The following is a 25,302-nucleotide window of genomic DNA, read 5'->3' as shown; positions in this document are numbered from 1 at the left end:
TTTCCTTGAGGGAACGCCTACTCTGTGAAGTACTCAATTCACCCTTGCACTCCTAAACAACGCCATTTAAAGAAAACAATTGTTGGCAAAAGTTAGTCTATAAAATGCAATCCACTCTGTTTTTTACAGATTATAGTTTTGGAAACAGAAAACTGTATGGAGATCAACTGTTTAATCGATGAGAAAATTAGCATATGTCGGCCAAAATCCATCTCTCTCCATCTTCTCCCACTGCCGGCAACTGGGCTTCCTCTCATTAACATATTTGTTAGTGAGTGGAGACGCTAACCGGATGCATCACATTTAGTTAACAGAAAATGTAACACAATTAAACTTTTCATTGACAGAGTCAATGTGAGTGTATGTGTGTCCATGAGTCTTTTGTGTTCTCAGTCCTCTCATGGCAGAGTTTACAGTCTCAGTGAGGAGTGTCTTTCTCTGTTGCCTCCTGGTACAGGTCACTGACAGTCACAAACAGTCTATCACCAGGACCAGTTGGAGCTGCCGCAAGGGGTCCAGGCAGGTCAGAGGTCACGTCTCTGTTGAGCCCAGGAGGGTGTTAGAGTTTGAGGGTCCTGAGCCTACCTGTGAACAGAACATAAAAGCGGGTTATAGTTTACAGTCCAAATGTTTCATGAGATGTCCTGCTGAACCAATTCATGTTATTGCTTAGAAAGTCGTAATGCCATTTTGTAACACTTTTAGTGTCTAAGATTGGGACTTTCCTTTCCTCTTTCTCGCTCTTTGGTTTTTAACATGCTGACTTCTCAAAATGCTATTGCAGTAAAACTATAAGTATAAACCATAGGAGGCTGCTGAGGGAAAGAATGGCTCATAATAATGGTAATCATGTATTTGATACCATACTATTCCATTCCAGCCATTACCACAAGTGTTAGTGTTACCCTGCCATATCCCTTACCGTAACCGTTTTTTAAATTTCAACTTAAATGTGGTGTCGTCAGAGTTGGGACGTCCCAAGGATCCTCTTTTGACTGTTCCTTACCACAATCCCGTCCTCCCCAATTAAGGTGCCACCAACCTCCTGTGTTGTAAACTTGATAGAGATTGAGACTGATAGGGGACTTTTCTAAAAATAAGGAATGACTAGCTCTATATCAGGCTGCCGGGACTTTTAAAGCTGGCCTTAATACTCATCTCTATCGGCTGGACTACACTTCCTACTAGAATTTGATTGTTGCTTTCATGATATGGTTAGATATATTTGTTTCGTTGAAAAAAAAAAAAAATATTCTTTCAATTTTATTTTATGCACATTGAGATTTTTCTTGTTTAAATTTAAATGAAAAGTGCTTTACCAATGTAATAAATTATTGTTGTTATTATTAGTAGTAGTAGTAGTAAACCATCCACATGATTTACAACATGTGAACCCCCCCCCCCCAACACAAAAACAAACTGTGGGGGGTGTTTCCACATGTGGCAGTTCAGACTGGTTTAGAAAGCACACACTCATGTTCTCACATGCTAAGTCATTACATGCCAAGTCATTGTCACAAGATTCAGATGTTTTTTTTTCCAGTCTCACACTAACTCAGTACACGATCATTCTGGCTTCAACATCAGTAACACCTTTAGAGGTTAAAGTACATACTTCCTCTCTAGGCTGTCTATCTCAGGCAACATGAAACAGTGGAAACTCCTTGTAGCAAACTTGAGATAAAAAAAATGTGTGCAAATCAATTAAGAACTGAAGAAAAGTTAAGTGTATGTTACCTTTCTGTCTGCGATACCCGAAGATGGTAGCTACAATGATCATAGCCACCGTCAATGTCGTGCCCAATACAATAGAAAGGGTGTTAGGTTTACTCTCAATCACAGGTATTTCATCTGTGAGTAAAAAAGATAGGGAGAGTGAAACCATTTTATTTTTCATCATAAACTGTATATAATACTGCCTATGTTCTTCGTTAAAATTTCTAAACGTAAAAAAAACATTTAGGAAAGAGAACAATATTACACCAGATAAAAGGGTTTAAGAGAATTTCCAGAAATTGGTCAAACTTAAAACAGTGCCATTACTAAGCAACAATGATTGGTAGAAGTTCTGACACAAATGTGGTCTTCATGAAAAAATGTATACACTATCTGCTATCCATCTTCAAAGCCCATGTTTTTTTCCCCACATTGACTTATGACGCCTACAAAGTGAATCATTGAATGGAAGGGAAAACATCACCACGACACCAACGCTTTACAGCACTATGCTCATTGAGGAAAGCACCCACCTTATCAACAACACATCTATGCACTCCAACCCCCACTTTCCAGGTTAAATAGACCTTGTTGCGCTTTCACTATAATGTCACGCTATAATGTCACACGGTATTGCTTATAAATGTGTTATGTATGAGTTATGAATGTGTTATGAAGTCCTTATGTAGATGCCCTTCAAATAGTGTAACCAAACAGGGAAATTCACCCACTTCATACCTGGGATGTCAAACCTGGCTGATGGACCCTTTGGAGCTTCCCCTTTCTCCACGAAGGCACATGTATAGTTGTTTTTCTCAGAGTATTTGACCGTTATTTTGCTGGTGACATGGAAAAGCTGGTTTGGAGTTTTCACAACGGTGTCGTTGGATTTGATGTTCCTGAGACTCTTGTCTCTCCAGTTGATTGTGGCAAGAGGATAGCCCTCAGACTCACAGGCCAGCTCCACCTCACCTCCCCCACGTCTCTGCATGCTTTTAATGATAGTCTTATAGGTAGCTTAAGGACACATGAGAGTAGAATGATAAAACATTCAACTCTATTACAATGCAGTACTTATAATGTGGTTAAACTACATATGTAACATGTGAATACAGTGTAATTACAGTGTCGTATAAGAAAAAAGTAAAATGTTACCACATTTTTTTCAGACAAGTTCATTACCTAATATTGATTGACTGCTTATAAAAACTACAGTACTGTGCTATTGCAATGAAAGAGCTTTAACTCACCTTTGACAGTCAAAGTGGTCTGTTTATAATCAGCTCCCCCCATTTCCACAAGACATCTGTACACCCCAGAGTCGTTGATCCTCAGCCTGGACACATGTAGCTTGGCCCAGCCATTGGTCAGCTCCTCCGACACCAACCGTGCCCTGCCGCGGTACTGGAAATTCTGAGAAGTGAGGTTCTCCTGTCCGTTATCCAGCCTGTACACCTCTACATCTGGAAGAGGCTGGACCCGTTGCCATATCACTGACAGGTTCGGGTCCCAGCTCCCAGGTTGGAACCTGCAGCCCATGGTGACATCACCGTAGAACTCTGCCACATGTGAGAGACTGTCCACCTCCACTGTGAACAAGGCTGTGTGGCGAGAGAGAGAGGGTGGGGTGGGAGGGAGAGAGAGGGTGGGGTGGGAGGGAGAGAGAGAGGGTGGGGTGGGAGGGAGAGAGAGGGTGGGGTGGGAGGGAGAGAGAGGGTGGGGTGGGAGGAGGAGGGAGAGAGAGAGGGTGGGGTGGGTGGGAGAGAGAGGGTGGGGTGGGTGGGGGAGAGAGAGGGTGGGGTGGGAGGGAGAGAGAGGGTGGGGTGGGAGGGAGAGAGAGGGTGGGGTGGGAGCGAGAGAGAGGGTGGGGTGGGAGGGAGAGAGAGGGGTGGGAGGGAGAGAGGGGAGAGAGAGGGTGGGTTGGGTGGGAGAGAGAGGGTGGGGTGGGAGGGAGAGAGAGGGTGGGGTGGGAGGGAGAGAGAGGGTGGGGTGGGAGGGAGAGATCAGAGATAGATTAGCAACATTGGGAATATCATCCATATTGAAATCAGATATCCAACGGTCAGTCAGAAGTCACAATAACCAGGCTAAAGTGTGCTCTAAACAATGGACAAAAAATATGAATGTGTCTTTGAGTCTGTTGTATTATCGTGAATGTACTTTCAAAAGTGAATGACATACCTGCAAGAGTTGGCCATAAGACTACATGTAAAACCAAGAGAAAAGTCTGCTCCATTTGACCTAGAGAAGGAATGACATGTTTGAAATTTGGCAACCAATAGCTTTTGTAAGTGGAGTCATGAGTTAAATAAAAAAATGAGTCAGTCCTTTGAAATAAAACAGAAATTGGCACACTAGAACTACTGGATAAGTCTGGTCTGAACTGGTTCTCGGGTGCTTCAGCAACTGATGCGATGGAGAAAAGGCATGAAAGAATATGTATTAATTTGTTGCTGTGTAGTCTAACTTTATCTCCTGATTAGAACAGACTGGTATGAGTCAGCAGCACTGGCAGAAATAGAGCATTTTACTTTCCTATAGGGCAGCAGGTAGTTTAGCAGTTAATAAGAGCGTTGGGCCAGTAACTGAAAGGTTGCTAGTTTGAATCCCCGAGGCCGACTAGATGAAAAATGTGTTAATGTGCCCTTGAACAAGGCAGTTAACTCTAATTGCTCTGGATAAGAGCATCTGGTTAATGACAAAAATATATATTAAAATAACACCACTACTGATCATGGGTACCATTCTGCATCATGTACGTACAGGCTCTCTCTGGTTAAGAACAGGGGGTGTAAATAAATGGAGTCAATAACACCAGGTTCAGTGCAGCTCTGATGTCATAGATTCCACTTTCAATCAATCAGAATAATACATCCAAATCATGGAAATCAATCCCCCATCTGAGGGTTTTATCACAGCAGCATAGTAAACCATGGTAAATGCATTTGTGTATAACAGAGGGTATACTGAAACATAACAAGAGCTTTTCTGCTACAGTGAATAGGTTATTATGGGACATTCATTTAGTTATTTAACCCAAGTAGTGGATTGGGGAAAGCCTTTCTCAGCAAGTCAATCAAAATTTCCTGGCAGAGACAAATATATTATAGGATAAAAAGAAAAAAAGAAATCCTTAAAGTAAATTCAACATAACTTTATTAGTCTCCACAATATATCATCAAGTTTAAGTTTCTGATAAGCAAATAAAAACTTTAAAATAATAGAAATTGATTAAAACAAAGCAATAAAACATTGGCACATAAACTAAACGAAGTTAAAGCACTCACTAAATGTGGTGTTGTACTACCTTTGCTGAAGTCTTGCTTGTTCTTTCAGAGTTTCTCTCACATCACATCAGTCATATATTCTGTTTTTTTAGTCTGCCACCTCCTCTCGATCCTCCCTCTACTGTAATTGTCGAAATCCTCCAGTGAAAGCCGAGCAGTTTCCTGATAGTGACTGTGCATGCGATATTTGCTCATATACTTATCTGGGAACAAAGAGGTGAATAACCTAGTATAACATTTGCCATTGCAAAATGATCACTATAAACATAAACACTATTATCATTTAGGGCCAGGAGAATTCCTGATAAAAAAGGAGGTTGGGATTGAGTACGGTTGTGGAATCTGGATAAATGATCTCCCTCTATACAGAACTCTTCATTTGTTGTTGTTCATTTTTGTCGTAAATAGTCCTGGCCATAATGATAACATTAATCAGAGTCATTTATGGTTAAAATCCTCCTTTCACCTTGCAAAATAGTTGTAGGGTTTTTGTAATATCGAATGTAAGCTAAAGGAGGAAATCATCGAATCCCTCCCAAAATTACACACTTTTTACTGTCAGGGTAGAAAAAGTTGTTTAACCCCTTATTTACTCAACAAGGAAGGACGTTGAAGTTACGGTAAAGGGGTAAACCTAGGAGTCTATTATGATAGTCTCAGGCAATGAACCAAAATACCCACTACAGCAAAGAAACACCCCAGCCCAGACTACTTCCTTGTTTATTTCCATACGTTATTTATTAAAGGCCCAGTGCAGTCAAAAACGCGATTTGCTGTGTTTTATATATCGGTTGGAATAATACAGTGAAATTGTGAAAATTGTGATAATGCCCTTTTAATGTAAGAGCCGTTTGAAACGATTCTTGAAATGTCAGCCTGTTTTGGCTTGCCTGGACAAATTAGTGAACAGATCAGTAAGAAAGAAAGTTCTAAACCTCTCTGTCAAAAACAGCTAGTTTTGAGTTTTCCCCTCCCAGCTCAGACCACTCCCAGAAAGTCCTAGCACAATTCTTGCTTGAGAAATTGTTCTTTGCTAACAAGCTATTTTTGTTTATTTTTTACAATTTTAATTGAAAACAATCACAGTAAGGTACTTAACTGTTACCCAAAAATGATTTGACATTGAGATAAAAATGGCTGCATTGGACCCAACCAAATTCATAATATGTGTTATATGTGTTATTATGTGTTAAATATGTGTTATTGATCTGCCATTCTCATTGAAAGCAAGTCTAAGAAGCGGTAGATCTATTCTACGTGTGCTATTTCTATGTTAACTGTTCTTATATTTCGGTTTTGCATAGGAGTTTGTGTTCACACATGCACAAGTGATTTATTTGGATAAAAATGCTTTATCTGCCTACTCAATAAAAACTAGTTTGAAAATAAATGTTAAAAAATTTATGGAAAAAACATCTATGTTTCTGAACTATACATCATGCTTTCTTGTTGACAACATGACCGAGTGACGCAAATTACTGTTCGATTGGAGAAGAGCATGTTTCCCTCACCGCTTTTGCCTGTTCATGTCACGGGCCATAGCCTGTGCACCGCGGATCAGTTTAATCGAATTTGCTCAGTGGCCAAAATCCGACCAATGAGAGAGCCTCCCGCAAGCTGTGGGCGTGGAACGCTTGTTTCGGGGACATTCAGGGTTGACGTGTTCTCGATTTCCCAGTCAAGTTGATTTCCCAGTCAAATTTCTACTTTAGATAAATTCGCTCATAGGTGATTTAAAGTAAATTGCATTCTAATGTCGACTTTTCTTATGGATAACCGTATAAATCGAAGGGTTTTACTCATGCTCAGTTTTAGGGTCTGGAGCGCAGCGCTAGTGGAAATTTGAAACGGTCTTTATGGAACTCCGACTCAAGTAAAAGTGAAAGTCACCCAGTAAAATACTACTTGAGTAAAAGTCTAACAGTATTTGGTTTTAAATCTGCTTACGTATCAAAAGTAAATGTAATTTCTCAAATATACTTAAGTATCAAAAGTAAAAGCCAGGGGCACGCTCCAACACTTAGACATCATTTACAAACGAAGCATGTGTTTAGTAAGTCCGCCAGATCAGAGGCATATGACCAGGGATGTTCTCTGTTTAGTGAGTCCTCCAGATCAGAGGCAGTAGGGATGACCAGGGATGTTTTCTGTTTAGTGAGTCCTCCAGATCAGAGGCAGTAGGGATGACCAGGGATGTTTTCTGTTTAGTGAGTCCTCCAGATCAGAGGCAGTAGGGATGAACAGGGATGTTTTCTGTTTAGTAAGTCCACCAGATCAGAGGCAGTAGGGATGAACAGGGATGTTTTCTTGATAAGTGTGTCAATTATACAATTTCCCTGTCCTGCTAAGCATTCAAAATCTAACGAGTACTTTTGTGTATCAGGGAAAATGTAGGGAGTAAAAAGTACATACTCTTTTTTAGGAATGTCGTGAAGAAAAAGTAAAAGTTGTCAAAAATCTAAGTAGTAGAGTAAGATACACCAAAAAACTACTTAAGTAGTATTTTCAAGTATTTTACATAAGTACTTTACACAATTGGAAATGTCTATTCCGTTGGAATTTGTGTGAATGTAATGTTTACTGTAAATTTGTATTGTTTATTTCAATTTTGTTTATTATGTATTTCCCATGCCAATAAAGCCCTTTGAATTGATTTGAATTGAGAAGCACGAGATTGAACTTCACTCAACTTTGTGGAGCAGAAGTCACCAACCAGAAAGTGGCTTGTTTAGAAGCACTTGACAGAATAGGCGTTCCCTAACGGAAACATGCAAATTAATACTAGAACGCACCAATAGGACCTCGCTAGCTCGTGCTTGGCTCTGCCCACCTCCTTGCTTGTTCTGCACACTATGACTAATTTGCTCCAATTTGAAATGACGGGCTGTGGTTTATCTTGGTTTAGTTATAAACATCTTTGGCCTTACTTTCCTATAGTTTTTTATTCATTAAGGGCTGTTGGAGGTAAGTGCACCCGATTCAGCTGCCCTGCGCGCCTGGTAGGCAAACTGTTGCCATTTGGAACCATTCATGTGTTTGAAGGTACAAACTTTTCTTCCCGGCGGGCCCAGACAGCAAATCTAGTGCACTATAGTCTTGTATACCACTGGCCAATCGGATGGCTCCGATTATCGTAGCAGGCATAAGAAATCTACAGTGGACTTTTCCCTTCTTGGATATGATACCAAAAGCTTGGCACACCTATATTTGGGGAATTTCTCCCATTCTTCTCTGCAGATCCTCTCAATCTCTGTCAGGTTGGATGGGGAGTGTCGCTGCACAGCTATTTTCAGATCTCTCCAGAGATGATAGATCGGGTTCAAGTCCGGGCTCTGGCTGGGCCACTCAAGGACATTCAGAGACTTGTCCTGAAGCCACTCCTGCGTTGTCTTGGCTGTGTGCTGAAAGGTCGTTGTCCTGTTGGAAGAGAACCTTCGCCTCAGTCTGAGGTGCTGAGTGCTCTGGAGCAGGTTTTCATTAAGGATCTGTCTGCACTTTGCTCCTTTCATCTTTCCCTCAATCCTGACTAGTCTCCCAGTCCTTGTCGCTGAAAAACATCCCCACAGCATGATGCTGCCACCACCATGCTTCACCATGGGGATGGTGCCAGGTTTCCTCCAGACAAGACGCTTGACATTCAGGCCAAAGATTTCAATCTTGGCTTCACCAGCCAGATAATCTTGTTTCTCATGGTCTGAGAGTCCTTTAGGTGCCTTTTGGCAAACTCCAAGTGGGCTGTTGTGCATTTTACTGGAGTGGCTTCCATCTGGCCACTCAACCATAAAGGCCAGATTGGTGTAGCGCTGCAGAGATGTTTGTCCTTCTGGAAGGTTCTCCCATCTCCACAGAGGAACTCTGGAGCTCTGTCAGAGTGACCATCGGGTTCTTGGTCACCTTCCTGACCAAGGACCTTCTCCTCTGATTGCTCAGTTTGGCAGGGCGGCCAGCTCTGGGAAGAGTCTTGGTGGTTTCAAACTTCTTCCATTTAAGAATGATGGAGTCCACTGTGTTCTTGGGGACCTTCAAAGCTGCAGCAATGTTTTGGTACCCTTCTCCAGATCTGTGCCTCGACACAATCCTGTCGCGGAGCTCTATTTCCTTCGACTTCATGGCTTGGTTTTTGCTCTGACATGTACTGCCAACAGTGGGACCTTATATAGACAGGTGTTTGTGTGCCTTTCCAAATCATGTCCAATCAATTGAATTTACCACAGGTGGACTCCAATCAAGTTGTAGAAACATCTCAAGGATGATCAATGGAAACAGGATCCACCTGAGCTCAATTTCGAGTCTCATAGCAACGGGTCTGAATACTTATGTAAATACGGTATTTCTGTTTTTTATACATTTAAAACATTTCTAAAAACCTGTTTTCGCTTTGTCATTGTGGGGTGTTGATGAGAATTTTTTATTTAGTCAAGCTGAGAACAAGTTCTCATTTACAATTGCGACCTGGCCAAGATAAAGCAAAGCAGTTCGACACATATAACAACACAGAGTAAAACAAACATACAGTCAATAATACAGTAGAAAATTAAGTCTATATACAATGTGAGCAAATGAGCTGAGATAAGGGAGGTAAAGGCAATAAATAGGCCATGGTGGCGAAGTAAATACAATATAGCAATTAAAACACTGGAATGGTAGATTTAACAGTAGATGAGTGTGCAAAGTAGAAATACTGGGGTGCAAAGGAGCAAAATAAATAAATAAATACAGTAGGGGAAGAGGTAGTTGTTTGAGCTATTTATAGATGGGCTATGTACAGGTGCCGTGATCTGTGAGCTGCTCTGACAGCTAGTGAGGGAGATAAGTGTTTCCAGTTTCAAAGATTTTTGTAGTTCGTTCCAGTCATTGGCAGCAGAGAACTGGAAGGAGAGGCGGCCAAAGGAGGAATTGGCTTTGGGGGTGACAAGTGAGACATACCTGCTGGAACGCGTGCTACGGGTGGGTGCAGCTATGGTGACCAGCCAGCAGAGATAAGGCGGGACTTTACTTTGTCTTCTGATCCCTCCTGTCTCAGCCTCCAGTATTTATGCTGCAGTAGTTTATGTGTCGGGGGGCTAGGGTCAGTCTGTTACATCTGGAGTATTTCTCTTGTCTTATCCGGTGTCCTGTGTGAATTTAAATATGCTCTCTCTAATTCTCTCTTTCTCTCTTTCTGTCTTTCTCTCGGAGGACCTGAGCCCTAGGACCATGCCTCAGGACTACCTGGCATGATGACTCCTTGCTGTCCCCAGTCCACCTGGCCGTGCTGCTGCTCCAGTTTCAACTGTTCTGCCTGCGGCTATGGAACCCTGACCTGTTCACCGGACGTGCTTGTTGCACCCTCGACAACTACTATGATTATTATTATTTGACCATGCTAGTCATTTATGAACATTTTAACATCTTGACCATGTTCTGTTATAATATCCACCCTGCACAGCCAGAAGAGGACTGGCCACCCCTCATAGCCTGGTTCCTCTCTAGGTTTCTTCCTAGGTTTTTGGCCTTTCTAGGGAGTTTTTCCTAGGGAGTTTTTCCTAGCCACCGTGCTTTTTTCACATGCATTGCTTGCTGTTTGGGGTTTTAGGCTGGGTTTCTGTACAGCACTTTGAGATATCAGCTGATGTACGAAGGGCTATATAAATACATTTGATTTGATTTGATTTGATACCTAGCAGGGTCTTGTAGATGGCCTGGAGCCAGTGGGTTTGGCGACGAGTATGAAGCGAGGGCCAGCCAACGAGAGCGTACAGGTCGCAGTGGTGAGTAGTATATGGGGCTTTGGTGACAAAACGGATGGCACTGTGATAGACTGCATCCAATTTGTTGAGTAGGGTGTTGGAGGCTATTTTGTAAATGACATCGCCAAAGTCGAGGATCGGTAAGATGGTCAGTTTTACGAGGGTATGTTTGGCAGCATGAGTGAAGGATGCTTTGTTGCGAAATAGGAAGCCAATTCTAGATTTAACTTTGGATTGGAGATGTTTTATGTGAGTCTGGAAGGAAAGTTTACAGTCTAACCAGACACCTAGGTATTTGTAGTTGTCCACATATTCTAAGTAAGAACCGTCCAGAGTAGTGATGCTGGACAGGCGGGCAGGTGCAGGCAGTGATCGGTTGAAGAACATGCATTTAGTTTTGCTTGTATTTAACCTGTCTGGGATAGGGGGCAGTATTTTCACGGCCGGATAAAAAACGTACCCAATTTAAACTGGTTACTACTCTTGCCCAGAAATGGGAATATGCATATTATTAGTAGATTTGGATAGAAAACACTCTGAAGTTTCTAAAACTGTTTGAATGGTGTCTGTGAGTATAACAGAACTCATATGGCAGGCAAAAACCTGAGAAAATTCCAAGCAGGAAGTGGCCTGTCTGCGAATTTGTAGTTCTCCATTTGCTTCTCTATCAAATCTACAGTGCCCGTGGGGTTAGGTAGCACTTTCTAAGGCTTCCATTGGCTCTCTAAAGCTTTCAGAAAGTGGATTGAGGCGTCTCCTGTCTCTGGGCAGAGTACAGGAGCACAGTTTGTCAGTGGACTGCCTGGTGACTAAGAGATTGGAAATGCGCGTTCACGAGACCTCGCCATTTTTTCTCTTCCTTTTTGAATGAATACAGCATTGTCCGGTTGGAATATTATCGCTTTTTACAAGAAAAATACCATAAAAATTGATTTTAAACAGCGTTTGACATGCTTCTAAGTACGGTAATGGAACATTTTGAAATGTTTTGTCTCGAAATGCGATTGCGCGTTACCCTTTGGATAGTGACCTGAACATACGAACAAAACGGGGTTATTTGCACATAACTATGGATTATTTGGAACAAAAACAACATTTGTTGTGGAAGTAGCAGTCCTGGGAGTGCATTCTGACAAAGAACAGCATACTAATACTAATTCTGAGTTGTGAGCCCCGAACTTGGCGGGTGTCAAATTAGCTAGCCGTGATGGCTGAGCTATGTACTCAGAATATTGCAAAATGTGCTTTCGCCGAAAAGCTATTTTAAAATCGGACATAGCGATTGCATAAAGGAGTTCTGTATCTATAATTCTTAAAATAATTGTTACGTATTTTGTCAACATTTATCATGAGTAATTTAGTTTTCATTTTGAGCGTTTTATTAAAGCATTAATAAGCATGATTTAGTCTTCTAGGACAACATATAATGACAGAAGAGACGCTGCATCTACAGTATCTAATTATACACAAGTTGACCAACAAATAGTCTACCAAAATGTCGGAAATTATAAGCCAGACAAACATATCTAAATCAGTCAGAAAAAATCCTGCACCCCCCATCAAAAAATCGTTCCGTCTTCTGACTGTCTGTTTTCCGTAAACAAGCACTCTAACATGGAAATATGGCCGCTTGGGAACCCTAACCCTATAAAAGGTGTATCAATTTAACCTTTCGTTATTATTATTTCTCGCCGATATGAAAGATAAGGTCCTTTTTCTTCCAAAATCGTACCGCAAGCAATGCATGTCAATATTCAAAAATATAACAAAACTCCCCCCTACAAATGACGCCTTTGTCCAATGACTCTTAGGTGTGATGTGATGCACCTGAGAGTTATGATGAAGGGCTAGCTATAGCCTAACCAGCGTCAGAACAAGGCAGTTCTATAAAAACAACTGATTAGATTCCAATGGGCTCAACATGAGTCTTCCCTAAAATAAGAATTATAGCTATTTTATTATCAGTTTTTTTTATGGTGTTATTTAGTTAGAGGATTTGACATACTCAACCAGTATTACCAATGTTTTCCCCATTTTTGACATTAGAAAAGTGTATAAGGCCCAAAGTGATGACAGCCCTGGTCTGTAATGCCTGTCTGCACGAATGCAAAAGCCATAACAAAGATTCCTGTATAAACCTATTCAATGTGTGGCCATTATCTGTTTCTTGGAGGATAGAAGTTTCAGCTGTAAAACTGGGCAAAACTTGTTGAAATTACAGCATTATGATATTACAACAGCTGAAATGACCAATGACGTCTTCAAAACCAGTTTTGCCTGGTGTCTGGTTGTAAAGACGTCATTTAAACGATTTTTGCCCACTGGGTAACACACATTTTATTGATGCTCAGTATTTTCCCCTAGATTCTAAAATATCTCAGTAACACAGTAACACGGTCTTGAAGATGGAGTGAGGTGCTTCCGTTTGCTCGAGGCGAGCTGAAGCAGGGTGTAAAACAGATTTTATTGGAATCGTTAAAAAGGGGTGGCTTTTTTGCAACGAGCTTTGACCATAAGCTTTTTTTTCTCTCCATATTGTGGTCCAATACGTTTTTGATTTATTTTTTGACTGCGAGGCAATCAGCACCTGTGATCTGTGGTTGTGGCAGACCAATATCATTATCAGACAATAGCCCATAGAGGCTGACAGACTTTTTACTGTAAAATATTGTTCTGTTTTCCCCCACTTTCTCCCCACTTTTACCTCCGCAAATGTAATAAATAATGACTAATGATGATTGGTTGATTGATACCAAGCTTTCCAGATTGAGATTGGGGCTTCAGCATCATGCTGTGGTTAAGGTCATTTGGATTACTCAGACTGAGACAAATATATGTATATATATATATTTTCCCTGCAAGTTTTTTGAGGGAATTCAGGTATTCTATGATGTTTAGCACAAGTATGGCATCTTTAACCATATAATTACATATAGCCATCCTATATTCCAAAACTAATCACATATAGTAATTCTGTATGTCATCGTGACTTCATGACAGCTGAGACTAAATGTTCTGTATAAGTGTGTAATGTACAATTTGCTCAGACTCAGAAGTAAATGCATGTACTTTATAATTATTTTTGTATTTCAGATTATGATTTTTTTTATCTGGTTTTCGTGAGGATTAAGATATTCAGTGGCATTTGTTGACCACCAGTATGGCACCTCCTAACTGTCCTTGTGAGATGTGACAGCAGGGTACATCAGCAGAGCACATGTTCTTCAGAAGTTTTTCATATGTAATGCACAATTTACCATATGCCACATCACCACCATCATCATCATTGTAAAATGTGGTGGGTACATCTCTAACCGACACCATTGTGTTATCATGTGTCTAATACTGTGGTAACATTAATACGACTGTAGATGAAGAAGAAAAAAAAAAGGTATTTTGTGGACAAAATCGATCGCCTAGAAACAGAACATTACTGTACTGTTACCGTCTTCTTCTCTATGTAAATGACTATCTGGCACTTGGAATGGTAATAGATGGAATCCACCTGGCAATTTAAAAGGATATCTGGAGTATGAAGCCTATGACTTCTCCCTCTCTCCTGCGTTAGGATTTCTAACCGATTGCATGTCAAGCGGAGGAGGAGTGTCTTTTCAAGTCATATCAAAGTAAATGACTGTTTGCTCGCTGCTCGCCTGAATCGGACTGCACGCTCAACAACGTCATTGCTCATTGTAGTGGAATCTTACAACGTTTTAACTTATTGTCTATGACTTGATGAGTAAATGGAGATGGTCAGTTTGTATGGGTACATCGTGCGTGATTGAAACTTAGGACATTTTTAATTCATCCACTTTCAAAATATGAATTAAATATAGCCTACAAATTATAGGGATGTGGATCCTGATGTTCTAAGGAATGTGAAATAGAATAGATGACTATTGCACTCATCGTGATTAGTCTGTCATTTAAGATAGGCCTAGTCATTGACGCCCCCCCTCCACTGTCTTTTTCACAAAGCTCAAATTGTTTACCTGTGTATGACGAAATGTGAGATGATAAAACCATGTAGCAATCAAAAGTTAGAGCTCATAACTAGACTCAACACACTAAAATAAAAGTTGGCTCATTGGTTGAGGCCGGTTTTGATTATTTGAGAGGGTCCTGTCTTGAGTTTTCCATTTGATTTACTGCTCAGTAAAGGACATTAGGAAATGTCAGCGAACTTCCTCCACACAGTTCAGCGCCCATTCCACTTCATCACCTTTGTCACCTCCATATTACTCCTTTGTTGTCCCTCGACTCTCCTCAACCCACCTCTCTCCCGCCGAGTCACCCCTTCCTGAGGAGTCAGAGCAGACTTTAAGAACTGTGTCTCTTGGTGACTTCCAACTCCATTTGAGCATGATTTTGCAGTTAAGGCCTGAGTTGGCAAAGGTAAAGGGTCTTGATATGTTTTAGCTGCAGAGATTCAGACGTTGGCCTAATGCCTTAGTCAGAAACACCAATGTTATCCAATGTGGTACACATTGGAAGGAATCTTTCCTATCTGCCAGAATGCTCTTGTGACCTCCTATGCACTCTACGAGGTAGATAAACAGTTAAGTGGGGCCACTACCTAATAAAAATACATTACACACTCCGCTGAAGGTCTAAGCCTTTAAAACACACAATACTTTATATCCTAACTGCACATATTTTATCCAACAGATCTGTGATGTTTGCTTTTTTTCTATGAACAAAATTATGCTTCCTTAAAAGCCATCTCCGGTTTGATGACGCGGCGCCATTGGTGGCAAAGGCTGAAATCGATGTCTGGTGGCCAAATGGTCTAACGTGGCAGACCCATTGAAATGACTGCAGATGAGAATTCCCTAGCTGTCTGATGGTTATCAGAGAAATAGCAGCGTCGGCGGGAGTCCTGCCGTCCTCTATGTCACTACCTGACCAAAGACACCATGCGTTCCAAATAGCACACTATTGGCTAACGAGTGCACTTCTTTTGATCAGAGCCCTATGGGCCCTGGTTAAAAGTAGTACACTATATACGAAATAGGATAAAATTTTTGGACACTACCACTGGATTACTCTTCACTTCCCCTCTGTGACCTGGCCCAGGGAAAGGCCTCCTGACTGGACGTGGGAGGTGATATATTCGGGACAGACCCAGCAATGAGCTCTCTCCCACTCACGTCACAACACCATCACCTCCATATGCTACATTCATGTTGCCATCTAAAAAACATGTGGAGCAGCAGCAACTCCCTGAGTTAACAGCACTCAGTTAATGGAGTTAACAGCGCTCAGTTAATGGAGTTAACAGCGCCCAGTTAATGGAGTTAACAGCGCTCAGTTAATGGAGTTAACAGCGCTCAGTTAATGGAGTTAACAGCGCCCAGTTAATGGAGTTAACAGCGCTCAGTTAATGGAGTTAACAGCACTCAGATAAGGGGAGTTAACAGCACTCAGATAAGGGGAGTTAACAGCGCCCAGTTAATGGAGTTAACAGCGCTCAGTTAATGGAGTTAACAGCGCTCAGTTAATGGAGTTAACAGCGCCCAGTTAATGGAGTTAACAGCGCTCAGTTAATGGAGTTAACAGCACTCAGATAAGGGGAGTTAACAGCACTCAGATAAGGGGAGTTAACAGCGCCCAGTTAATGGAGTTAACAGCGCCCAGATAAGGGGAGTTAACAGCGCTCAGTTAAAGGGAGTTAACAGCACTCAGATAAGGGGAGTTAACAGCACTCAGATAAGGGGAGTTAACAGCGCCCAGATAAGGGGAGTTAACAGCGCTCAGTTAAAGGGAGTTAACAGCGCTCAGTTAATGGAGTTAACAGCGCCCAGTTAAGGGGAGTTAACAGCGCCCAGTTAATGGGAGTTAACAGCGCTCAGTTAAGGGGAGTTAACAGCGCTCAGGGAAGACATGATGCATATCCTAGCTCCCTGAGGACACAATGGCTTTCACGGTTGATTGATCATGTGCCGTCATCACCCTTGAAAATGTGGATAACATAGAACCCCCATGGCCCCACCAACCCACACAGTATCTTGAAGACCAGTATATCAGACCTGGTCTCAAATACTAATTGAAATAATTTCAAATACTTTATCTGTGCTTATTTGAACGATGGAACCAGTAGAATAATCGCAAAAGTGCAAACCCCGCCCATCTGGCACTACAGGCAGGCTATAGCAAACGCTCACAAGTATTTGAAGAATTACAAATAGTAGTCCTATTTAAACCCATTCTGCAGGATATACACTCCAGGGTTCTCCCCAAAGGAAGGTAAGAGGGCGCTACGCCACCTTGTGGCTGTGCAACTATAAAAAATATGTTTAAATTAATATATATATATATTATTATTTGTTATCATTTAAGGCCAATTTTGCTCTAGATTGCAGGAAATGGCAGTTACATGTGTTTAAAAATGCTAAAATCTTTGAGTCAAACCTCCAGCTGTACTCAGCACCAGCTGAGTATTTGAGGAGAACTCTGCAGTCACTAATACAGAACAATAGCTCTTGATTTTTATGTTTTCCCAATGATTTCTTTAAGCTAATGTTAAGGTGTCACTGAATGGCCACATGCCTGATACTTTAATACCAAAGACGTTATAGTACTCCCAAGAAAAGCCAAGTGGTCTTCTCTAATCACCACATCTTAGCGCTTCTCCTTAAGGTGAAAGGTTTTTATTGGTTTAAAGTTTTTGTGACATGCTGGCTTGTGTAATCAATTGCCTAATGATGCCTAACAAGTCACAAAACGAGTCAATCAGTCTGGCTCCACCCCTTGTCTTTCACAAACACCAGACACTTCCTTCAGAGTGTTTATTTTTGTTGTTTGAAGAGTTGCACAAATTATAGTTGTAGGTACATTGACATTTGCGTTTTTTTATTGAATACTATTTACATTCAATTGTCTGGAGTCAATACATTACAGTGTACTTTGTACTCGGATGATGAGTTGGCAGAGCATGTCGCTTGCAACAGCAAGATAGTGCGTTCGATTCCTGTGACCACTGTACCTAAAATGTATGCATGTGTGACTCTTTGGATAAAAGTGTCTGCTAAATGGCAAACATTATTTATATATATTCATTTTATATTTTTGATGTTGTCTCCCACTCCTTCTGTTTTCGGCCACTTACTGTTAGAATATTTAATGTATTGCCACAAATGACCAACGATAATTGTCACGAAAATCATCCTCACATGACACACTATAATTTACGTCCCTTTTATACTGCCATATTTGAATGTCATTTGAATCGTATTTTTCCCAACCTAATCAACCGCCAGCCTTACGATCTATCTACATATTTCATAAAGCAAATGGCATCTTTTGACATGACTTTTAGGAAATAAAGAGCTGTCATACAAAATGCCATGCATTCTCTCTTCTCTTCTCCTAATGATAATGGCGGCCGTAGTGGACGGTGGACGTCTTTCCAGTAAACGGGAAACAACGTAGAAAAAAAGCCTGCTTGACCCGACAAAGAGTTCACCTGGGAATATGAGTGTGATGGCGCTAGGGGTCGAGTGATCCCGAGACCCTGGTATGTCTCAGAATCAAAGGGGTGTGACTGCCTTCAAAGGATGCGAGGGGAATGCATTTAAAGGCCGGCTCTGTAATATTTACAGCCGTTTTTAGAGAATGAGTTTAATCTGTTTTAATATTCACTGAGGTGACAGAAGGTGAAATAGAAACCTTTCTCATCCACCCTGAAGGTCTGAGGCTTTGTCATATCTTGAAGGACAGATGCACTTAGTCTTAGTGTCCCGTCCCACAGTCTCATAATTTAATTGTCATGATAATGATGGCCATGATAACTAGATTGAGTGACTCACAGTTCAATCCAAGCCAGGATGTGATGGCCGCAGGTTCCGCTCCACTCTCCCAGTCCTGCGTCACTGGAGTATCAATATGTCTCCTCCCTCTGACCCCTACCTATCACCCTCTTCTTACGTCTATTGTCAGGGAGGCACGAAGCCCCACGGAGGAAGTCGCACCAGTAGAGCCTGGTGTTCAAGGGTGTTCATATGTGTTTCTCCACCTCTCTTTGTTCCTTTCATTCATTTCACACTCACATCTCTTGAAACAACAAATACATTCTGCTATTTGTGTCGAAGAAATGTACATTTGCTATAGACTATTCATTTTTAGGGTGTGTGCCTTGAGATCAGAGTTTTGTAGCAGATAACGAGATTACAACCAAAAATGCGGATTTTTCTGGTTGCTAAAAAGACATCAACAAAACGTCCTTTTACATCCTTTTACTTGGTATAACGTCATAAAAGATGTCATAACAACATCATTGCAACCAGTTTTGCACGCTGGGATGTGTTCTCTGAGCTCTGAGTATGTTTCTGTCCTTCCTGCCCTGCCCTGATGGAGACACAAACCCTGATGCAGAACCAGATGAGAGAGAGGCAAATGGCCATGCAGATAGCCTGGTCCAGGGAGTTCCTCAAATACTTCTTCAGCTTGGCCACACTAGGCCTCACCCTCGGGTGGGTTCTCCATAGAGTTAACTAGGCCTCACCCTCGGGTGGGTTCTCCATAGAGTTAACTAGGCCTCACCATCGGGTGGGTTCTCCATAGAGTTAACTAGGCCTTACCATCGGGTGGGTTCTCCATAGAGTTAACTAGGCCTCACCCTCAGGTGGGTTCTCCATAGAGTTAACTAGGCCTCACCCTCGGGTGGGTTCTCCATAGAGTTAACTAGGCCTCACCCTCGGGTGGGTTCTCCATAGAGTTAACTAAGCCTCACCATCGGGTGGGTTCTCCATAGAGTTAACTAGGCCTCACCATCGGGTGGGTTCTCCATAGAGTTAACTAGGCCTCACCATCAGGTGGGTTCTCCATAAGGTTAACTAGGCCTCACCATCGGGTGGGTTCTCCATAGAGTTAACTAGGCCTCACCCTCGGGTGGGTTCTCCATAGAGTTAACTAGGCCTCACCCTCGGGTGGGTTCTCCATAGAGTTAACTAAGCCTCACCATCGGGTGGGTTCTCCATAGAGTTAACTAGGCCTCACCATCGGGTGGGTTCTCCATAGAGTTAACTAGGCCTCACCATCAGGTGGGTTCTCCATAGAGTTAACTAGGCCTCACCATCAGGTGGGTTCTCCATAGAGTTAACTAGGCCTTACCATCGGGTGGGTTCTCCATAGAGTTAACTAGGCCTCACCATCGGGTGGGTTCTCCATAGAGTTAACTAAGCCTCACCATCGGGTGGGTTCTCCATAGAGTTAACTAGGCCTCACCATCGGGTGGGTTCTCCATAGAGTTAACTAGGCCTCACCATCAGGTGGGTTCTCCATAGAGTTAACTAGGCCTCACCATCGGGTGGGTTCTCCATAAGGTTAACTAGGCCTCACCATCAGGTGGGTTCTCCATAGAGTTAACTAGGCCTCACCATCGGGTGGGTTCTCCATAGAGTTAACTAGGCCTCACCATCAGGTGGGTTCTCCATAAGGTTAACTAGGCCTCACCATCGGGTGGGTTCTCCATAGAGTTAACTAGGCCTCACCATCGGGTGGGTTCTCCATAAGGTTAACTAGGCCTCACCATCGGGTGGGTTCTCCATAGAGTTAACTAGGCCTCACCATCAGGTGGGTTCTCCATAGAGTTAACTAGGCCTCACCATCAGGTGGGTTCTCCATAGAGTTAACTAGGCCTCACCATCAGGTGGGTTCTCCATAAGGTTAACTAGGCCTCACCATCGGGTGGGTTCTCCATAGAGTTAACTAGGTCTCACCATTGGGTGGGTTCTAAGCCTACATCATTTTAGTTCACATTAAGCCAGGGTTCTTCAATAGTTAGAGATAGATGATTGATAATGTTTTAATACAATTATTACATTGCAAAATGTATGTTTAGTTAATAAAGAGACTAATGAAGATGAGATGGACAAAAAAGATGAGGTAACACTTTGTTTGAACAGTATGTCATAAGTGTCACAATACTGTCCTAAACATGACATAACATGCCATATATCATGACAGTGATATTGTTGATGACAATGTTGTGCTGCTGTTATGACTTACACTTCAAATCAAATCAAATTGTGTTAGTCACATGCACCGAAGACAACAGGTACAGTGATTACTTAAAAAGAAAATATGAATAAGAAATAAAAGTAACAAGTAATTTCAGAGCAGCAGTAAAATAACAAATAGTCTGCGAATAGTCTGGGTAGCCATTTGACTATGTGTTCAGGAGTCTTATGGCTTGGGGGTAGAAGCTGTTTAGAAGCCTCTTGGACATGTGGAAGCAGAGAGAACAGTCTATGACTAGGGTGGCTGGAGTCTTTGACAATTTTTAGGGCCTTCCTCTGACACCGCCTGGTATAGAGGTCCTGGATGGCAGGAAGCTTCAGTGTTAACACATGGTTAGATGTTCTGAAACCTACCTAGGACCACTGCTGTTGCCATTGCTTGCCGAGCTGAGTGACTATATTTCCTACCTGTTAGGTGTGAGATGCTCACTGATCTAAAGGGTTAGAGAGTAACTGATTCATGTGAAGTGCAGTGGACCGTTAAAGCCAAACCACTGTTTTATTTACAGCAGTGTGATGTGTGTACGCAGTTCATTACCTGCTATTCACATACAGGTTATGGTTCAGTAGTTTCAGATGCTCATCGACAACATCTTCCTCAAAACAAACATATAAATACGTCGCCCTCGCCCATAATGTTATGAGTGAAGCTAGCTAATGTGATTTAAAAATAAACAATATCAAGTGTTTTGTTTTCTACTGTATTTTTTACTGTATGTTTGTTTTACTCCATGTGTAACTCTGTGTTGTTGTATGTGTCGAACTGCTTTGCTTTATCTTGGCCAGGTCACAGTTGTAAATGAGAACTTGTTCTCAACTAACCTACCTGGTTAAATAAAGGTGAAATAAAATAAAATAAAAAATCTCTGTCTTTGGATGCCAACACAAGCCTTGGCCATGTTGATAATATAGGCTAAATGTGTGCCCCACCCATGCACAAATGTATATATTGGTTTGGTTTCACGCGTTTGAATGATTGTTTTAGTTGTTAGTTGATCTCTGTGACTGTCTGATGTACCTTTATCCCCACGTGAGCAGTGCTATTAAGAAGAGGAAGCTGGCTTTCTGTCCCGTCATACCTCTCGGCTTCGTTCTGGTCTATCAGATGGACATGGCGAATGGAACGCTTATCTACCACATGGGGAGTACGTACTTCTCTCTTTACCACGTGTACTGACAGCTGACCTGAAACGTACTGTGTACACTCCGATATTATATTTTCGCATTGTCCTTTCCAGCAAGGTTCCAGAAATTATGCTGGATGCGTAACCAGACCAACGCAGTACAGCTTGGCTCAGCTCAGTATTGGGGAGATGGTATTAGTCCCCTCTATTTTAAGCTCACAATCACGTCTAATGGTGATGTCACCAAAAGATTTGAACAAATGGGGATTAAAATCTCCCAATTTCAAGACTAAAACCACCTCAAGCAGAAAGTGTTTGATTTTCATTCTGACAACCAGAAACCTTGCTAGGCATGCCAGTCCTCAAACGTCATTGAATGGATACATTTAACAGAGTGGCTGAGTTTCTCAATTCTCTGGAAGTCGGTTCCCGATAGCTACAAATTCTAAACTTCTGCGCATTTTCGCGATTCTATAGTTTACGCACAGTCTCTGCTCTATTCGCTCGGCTGCCCAGAGAACAGGGTACTCTGGCGAATGGCGCTTGTTTAATAAAGTTAGATCAAAGCTGAATCAATGTCTGCAAGATCACAATACTAACGATAGTATTCTACATAACTGAACCGAACATAATAGCATAGTACAACGTAACTATAAGACGAAAAACACCACCAAATGTCTTATGACATTTTTTGGATGATTGTGCGAATGGTCGCATGTTTCTCTCGTGCGGCCAGAACACAACAGCGCACAACTCTAGGCAAAATATGTGCTTTGATTGAAACAAAACACAGGTATGATACAGTTTGTCAACACCATCTGTTCTAAAATTCGCTCAGTGTACATAATGCAAAACAACACTGTACTTAACTCAAGATTTAAATGCATATTCCCATGTAACTGATTGAGATCAAATGGTTGGCAACTTGAAGAATTGTCATTCACGATTGACAGTGAGAAATGTGAAGGGAGGGTGAACACAAAAATGTGTGCGTAAAGTAGAGGTGAAGAAACATCATGCAGAACGTGATGCAGATGTTTTGCTCTGGGGAAATGGCTTCCGGGGGGCGGAACGGGCAGGTACCGTAGGAAACGCAGCCTCAGCCAAAATTCGAACGTGAGAAAACAATATTATTGTAGTCAGTTGCTACCGTATGGCAGCTGTAATTTCAACATTACTCGAGCCAGACCACCACATATTCATTTTAATATCAGTATCCTCGTTGAAAGCAAAAATACAAATTTTCCTGATCTTTTTCTTTGCTTGCTTGTTTTCTTTGCTCTCTGATTGATGTCACTTTCTGTCTGTGTGTGTCCCCAGATGAGGCAGAGAGCATCATGGTCTCAGAGCACGACCGATAAGACTTTCCAAGTGGTGTGCCCAACTTCGTGAGCATTGAGAAGGCAAGAAGAGCAGCTCCCTGAGCTTCCTCTTTGAGAAGTGACACAGACACTGTCCTGCCATGGGTGGGTGTTGTTCAGGGTTGTTCACACCTCTGATCTCCACCCCTGGAAGTCAGTAAGTGACACTCCTCTGTCCCCAAGATCAATGTTCATCAAGTCTTTGCCTCAGTTATGTTGCGTTTAGAATCAGTGTCAGTCGTGCTGTTTATGATGAGGGAGGACAATATTTTTTTCTTCATGAGCATGGCCTTATTTCTATTACAGCATATTGTATGACTGTCATTTATATTCCATTCACCCAGTTCAATGTAACATCGATAGGTTTAGGCTACTACATGATACTCTAATTTTCTCTATACCCATCACAAGGTTTCTACAACCTAGCCTATGAATGAAAGTTTACAACTTATGTACACACAGGTCAAGAGAAAAATTTGACGTGACAGACAGTAACACATGGACAGACAGTGACACATTCAATACCGCCCTGCTCACTCCTGCCTGCATCTAGCTGATCTAGGGTGTAATCATTATTCCAACAGTTGCAAACGAGAGTTTCTATTGGACAAATTCAGGTATGTTTATCCCTGTTTCGCTACGTTTGCTTCCGTTCAAGAAAAGTTTTTCATATACAGCCCTAATCACGCGTAAACTCAGTTCACTATCATAGCAGCCACGTTGTATTCCTCCTCACATCTATGCGCTCTCCTCCTCTCACCTTCCCTCTTCGTTTGTGGACTTCAATGCACAACACTTCAGCTGTATGTAGCCAGGAGTATGTGACCTTTCCAAGCCAAACCATATCATAACTGCTACACAGCCTACATCGTTGTCACCATATTAGTTAAAGTAGCGTCATAGTCAACATAGATACTAGAACTAATGCGTTAATAAACCCACTACAATCATGCAGTAACGTTAAAGTGTATAGTCAGTAAGCAGTTTAGCAATTACATCGGCAGGCCCTGGTGGCAATACATTTGTAAAACCTAAAGCTTACCTTGACTTGGAAGAGTTCCAGTGTTGTGTTGGATAGTCATAGCCAGATAGCTAACATAGCATCCCTCTGTTTGAGCAGGGTGTTTGAGTATGCTTAACTAGCTAGCTGCATTTGTGAAACTGAAAGAAATGACAAATTATCATGCTCTCTTACTTCTCCTTCATTTTTGAAGAAATCAATTTGTTAAAAACTGTTAAACTATTGTCTTTCTCACTCTTTCAGTCAAATACTCAACACATTTTATGCACAGCAGTGCTAGCTAGCTGTAGATTATGCTTTCAGTACTAGATTCATTATCTGACCTTTTGATTGGGTGGACAACATGTCAGTTCATGCTGCAAGAGCTCTGATAGGTTGGAGGACGTCCTCCGGAAGTTGTCATAATTACTGGGTAAGTCTATAGAAGGGGGTGAGAACCATGAGCCTCCTAGGTTTTGTACTGAAGTCAATGTACCCAGAGGAGGACGGAAGCTAGCTGTCCTCCAGCTACACCATGGTGCTACACTATAGAGTGCTGTTGAGGCTACTGTAGACTTTCATGGCAAAACAATGTTTTAATACATTTTTTGGTGACGTGAATATATATTTAAATAATTTTATAGAACCTTTATTTAACTAGGCACTTGACGGTCGCCTAGGATAGGGGGCGCTCCAGCGATTTTTGAAAAATATTAGTGCCCATTTTAAACGGCCTCCTACTCAAACTCAAAAGCTAGGATATGCATATAATTAATACTTGTGGATAGAAAACCCCCTAAAGTTTCTAAAACTGTTTGAATGGTGTCTGTGAGTATAACAGAACTCATATGGCAGTAAAAACCCCGAGACCGATCGTAACAGGATGTGGAATTCTGAATTGCGGACTCAACTTCACCACTTTACCTGTAATTCACACAGTGAGCAATGGTTCATTGAGCACTTCCTATTGCTTCCACTAGATGTCCCCAGTCTTTACAAAGTGATTTGAGTCTCCTACTGTGAAAACTGAATGAATGAGACGCTGTTGAAATTGGTCACATGAGGA

At 41.8% G+C, this 25,302-nt stretch overlaps 1 protein-coding gene and 1 pseudogene across 3 annotated transcripts; one reads left to right on the top strand and one right to left on the bottom strand.

Annotated features, from left to right (window-relative positions):
• Nucleotides 1-150: 150 nt before the first annotated feature.
• pdl1 (Programmed cell death 1 ligand 1) lies at nucleotides 151-5,710 on the bottom strand. Of its 3 annotated transcripts, XM_014138756.2 has the most exons (7): nucleotides 5,470-5,710; nucleotides 5,024-5,206; nucleotides 3,898-3,957; nucleotides 2,967-3,317; nucleotides 2,455-2,733; nucleotides 1,738-1,851; nucleotides 154-585 (listed from the first exon to the last, which is right to left on the bottom strand). In XM_014138756.2, exons 3-7 carry the CDS (start codon nucleotides 3,950-3,952, stop codon nucleotides 560-562), a joined length of 825 nt encoding a protein of 274 aa, XP_013994231.1. In that variant the 5' UTR covers nucleotides 3,953-3,957; nucleotides 5,024-5,206; nucleotides 5,470-5,710; the 3' UTR covers nucleotides 154-559.
• A 13,371-nt stretch (nucleotides 5,711-19,081) lies between these two features.
• On the top strand, nucleotides 19,082-23,299 carry LOC123726175 (plasminogen receptor (KT)-like; annotated as a pseudogene).
• Nucleotides 23,300-25,302: the final 2,003 nt, after the last annotated feature.

This window comes from Salmo salar, chromosome ssa13, assembly GCF_905237065.1.
Source record: "Salmo salar chromosome ssa13, Ssal_v3.1, whole genome shotgun sequence".
Taxonomy (NCBI): Eukaryota; Metazoa; Chordata; class Actinopteri; order Salmoniformes; family Salmonidae; genus Salmo; species Salmo salar.
The sequence above is the reverse complement of the archived record's forward strand: the minus strand, read 5'-3'. Positions and strand labels throughout refer to the sequence as shown.